At 43.9% G+C, this 3,382-nt stretch overlaps 1 protein-coding gene across 1 annotated transcript in view; it reads left to right on the top strand.

Annotated features, from left to right (window-relative positions):
• PCYOX1 (prenylcysteine oxidase 1) overlaps positions 1 to 3,382 on the top strand; it is a 12,213-nt gene that overhangs the window by 817 nt on the left and 8,014 nt on the right. The window contains exons 3-4 of the mRNA XM_014540924.1: positions 955 to 1,161; positions 2,170 to 2,344. Coding sequence (XP_014396410.1) covers positions 955 to 1,161; positions 2,170 to 2,344 — 382 coding nt within the window. The remainder of the gene's footprint in view (positions 1 to 954; positions 1,162 to 2,169; positions 2,345 to 3,382) is intronic.

The following is a 3,382-nucleotide window of genomic DNA, read 5'->3' as shown; positions in this document are numbered from 1 at the left end:
GGTCGCGCGGGCCGAGCCCTCTGCGCTTGTTGTGATCTTGCCGGTTCGCGTCTCAGTGTCGCTTTCGGTGCCCCGGAGCTGTGCCCACTTGAGGAATGGGCCGTGGAAGGGGACCCACGCGGGCGGGCAAGCACCTTCCAAGCTCCCCTGCAGCCCCTGTCTCGGAAGCCTGGTGGTGGAGGAGCCCGAGCGCCCTCTCGCCGCCTTCCCTGCTGCTCCTTTGGGGGGCCGGTCCCCTGGTCTGTCTTAGAGCCACAGGCCGCTTTCGCTCTGCAGATGACAGGCTCCCGCCGACTCAGCACATGGAGCAGTGAACTAGCTGACCCCGTCTGCTTCCCTCACCGGGGCGAAACCCCCCGTCCCCTCTCCGCTTTGTTGCAGTAGGCCTGCTCTCAGGCCCCTGGCTTGCACAATTTCCCTGCCTAGGATTGCTGCACAGCTGAAATATTGCACTCTCTCTACTTTCAGTCTTTGCGTTTGCTTCCTGTTCGTTTTGCTTTGCTTTGTTTCTTATTCCCTTTAAAACTGCTCTTTGGGATCATTGTCCTGTTTACACTAAGGAAAACAAATCTAGGCAAAAATGGCTGCCCCTTTATTTAAAAATGTATGCTGGACAGACCCATCTCCTCTGTTCCCATGAGTTGGGCACAAAAAAGGTTGTGCAGGCCCATTGGTGCCTCCACAAAGAACTGTGAGAATCTTTGGGCATCTGGCAAATGAATGTCAGCTGGCAAGTTAATTTACTGCCACTTTTTGTCGGAGGTCAGTGTTTGTGTCCAGATTCAGAATTCTATCTTCACTGCCACTCTTACTGGCCTTCCCCTATCCTGGCTTCCCTAAATTGTTCATAATAGCCTTAAGTAACATCTGTTATTGCTTAATGGTCTTTCAAAAACAACAAAACCCACAAAGCTGGTAAGAGTGAAATACACTGTTCCTTTTTTCCCTCCACAGCCGTTATTGGAGCTGGAATTGGTGGCACCTCAGCAGCCTATTATCTGCGGCAGAAATTTGGGAAAGATGTGAAGATTGACCTGTTTGAAAGAGGAGAGGTGGGGGGCCGCCTGGCCACCATTACTTTACAGGGGCAAGAATATGAAGCAGGAGGTTCTGTCATCCATCCTCTAAATCTGCACATGAAGCGTTTTGTCAAGGACCTGGGTATGTAATTTGGTCTTAGAGCTTTCTGTGTGACCATCCACGGATATTTTTATCAGATACGGAGCTGAAACTTTTCCACCTTGTTCATTGTCTTTTACAGACAAGTTGGTGAAACTATTTCCTCACTTTCCTTCTAGCAGTTGGTACTGCCTTGGTTAGGAGGCACTCCCCTGTAATGGGACACTAGTTATCAGTATCTTAAGTTAGCTGGAATTACAGCCATGGTGTTGGGGGGATGGGGATGGTTGCTGTTGTCAGTTCTTCAACCTGCGGGTTTCTGTTGAATCAAAGAATGGTTTGGGTTAGCAGAAACCTAGTGAGCTCATAGGGGGAAATGAGACTCAGAAGCTTGTGTCTGGCCTAACGTTACTCACACAGCTATGGGTACAGACATGTGCTTAGAAACCAGAAATTTGACTACTTTCCTACCAGCGTAGAAGCTGGACAGGTTGTGAGGGAAATCTGGCAAGCCTCTGCAGGCTCTTTTCTCAAGGAATATTGGGTAATATTGGCCTCCTCCCAGTTATCTGAAATATCCAGTTATGCAAAGCACTATTTTCACAGTCCTAGGATTCCTCCTTTCCCGTAGCCACCTTCCGTATCTCCCGTGGATGCTTCCCCTGCCTCTTTTCTCCATGAGGGCAATTGGGAGAAATTTATGCCAGGAGCAATTTATGCTGCAAAGATTCATGCCTGCTGTTTCTGTTTTTAAGTTGAATTCAGTTGATACTCTACCTTTTTCCTTTGACTTTTTAGTCTCTTCAGACTAAAGATAGCCAGCCTAATTTTGATATATCTGCATGACCCATCTTTAAGAGAATTTGCTTTTGGACAGTGTAGTGAGTGTATCATATCACTTATTCTAAAGATAGTGCTCCTTTGGTATATCTCCTGAGAACAAGGGGAAACCCGGAATTCACTTCAGAGTGTCCCCAGTAAGTTCAGATTACCTTTCATGTGATCAGCATAGACACTACTGACTTGGCTACCCTTTCTCTGTTTTTGCAGGTCTCTCTACTATTCAGAGTTCTGGTGGCCTCATAGGGGTCTCTAACGGAGACACTCTGGTGTTTGAGGAGAGCAGCTGGTTTATAATTAACATAATTAAGCTAATTTGGCAGTATGGATTTCAGCCCCTTCGAATGCACATGTGGGTAGAGGATGTATTAGACAAGTTTATGAGGTAATGTTTTCCCCTTCCATTTAACCCTAAGACCTTTTGGTTAGATGATCATTAGGAATTATGGTTTCTTGGAACAGTTCTCTACCTAACTGGAAGGCTTATTTGTTAGGCAAAATGTTTTGTATAAACTACGATCCACTTGGAAATTAAAAGGGCAGCTTATTTTTGCTTCTGTACATGTACTTTGCAAATGCTTGTTTATTATTGCTAGACACTCTTAAACGCTCTACAAATGTTAACCTGAATTCTCATAACAGCTCTCGAGGTAGGTACTATTTATTAGCTTCTTTTTGCAGATATGGAAGGTGGAGCATGGAGAAGTTTCAAGTGTGCAAGTATACCCCGCTATTAGTGGTAGAGCCAGAGATTCTACCTGGGCAGGCTGACTCTAGTCCTCACTCTTGTTCACTTCACTGTGCTGGTGTTACGTATCAGATGAATGAGGTCCTGTGTGGAAGAGCTTGTAGAAAGGATCAGAAAAGTGGACTTTAATTGTGACATGATGTTTTAGTGAGCCAGCAACCTGAGGTAGGGTATCAGTTCTGTGCCCTAAGAATTTAAATTAAGATAATAAATTCCAGCACTGTCCTGGGAGTGCCTCTTTTTCTTTCTTTTTTTTTTTATATTCTGTATTTTCAGAATTGTCTGTGTGTATGAACGCACATTACTTTGGTAATTGGGAAAAAATAACAAAATAACCAGTGTAATTTTGAAAAATGTAACCTATTTCTTTTAAGGCTGTTGGCATATGCTAATTTTTATGCTGGTTTACTTAAAATTTTCATTTACTTATTGATTTGAGAGAGAGAGAGAGAGAGAGAGAGAGATCAGTTTGTTGTTGCACTTATTAATACATTCATTGGTTGACTCTTGTATATGCCCTAACCAGGGATGGAACCACAACCTTGGCAATGGGAATGATGCTCTAATCAACTGAGCTACCCGCCAGGGCTGGTTTACTATTTTTATTTTATCTTGTTTTATTTATTTACTTATTTATTTATTTATTAAATCTTTATTGTTGAAAGTATTACATAT

This window comes from Myotis brandtii, unplaced genomic scaffold (genome assembly GCF_000412655.1).
Source record: "Myotis brandtii unplaced genomic scaffold, ASM41265v1 scaffold251, whole genome shotgun sequence".
NCBI classification, from domain to species: Eukaryota; Metazoa; Chordata; class Mammalia; order Chiroptera; family Vespertilionidae; genus Myotis; species Myotis brandtii.
Note: the sequence above shows the minus strand (reverse complement) of the source record. Positions and strands in the feature narration are given on the sequence as shown.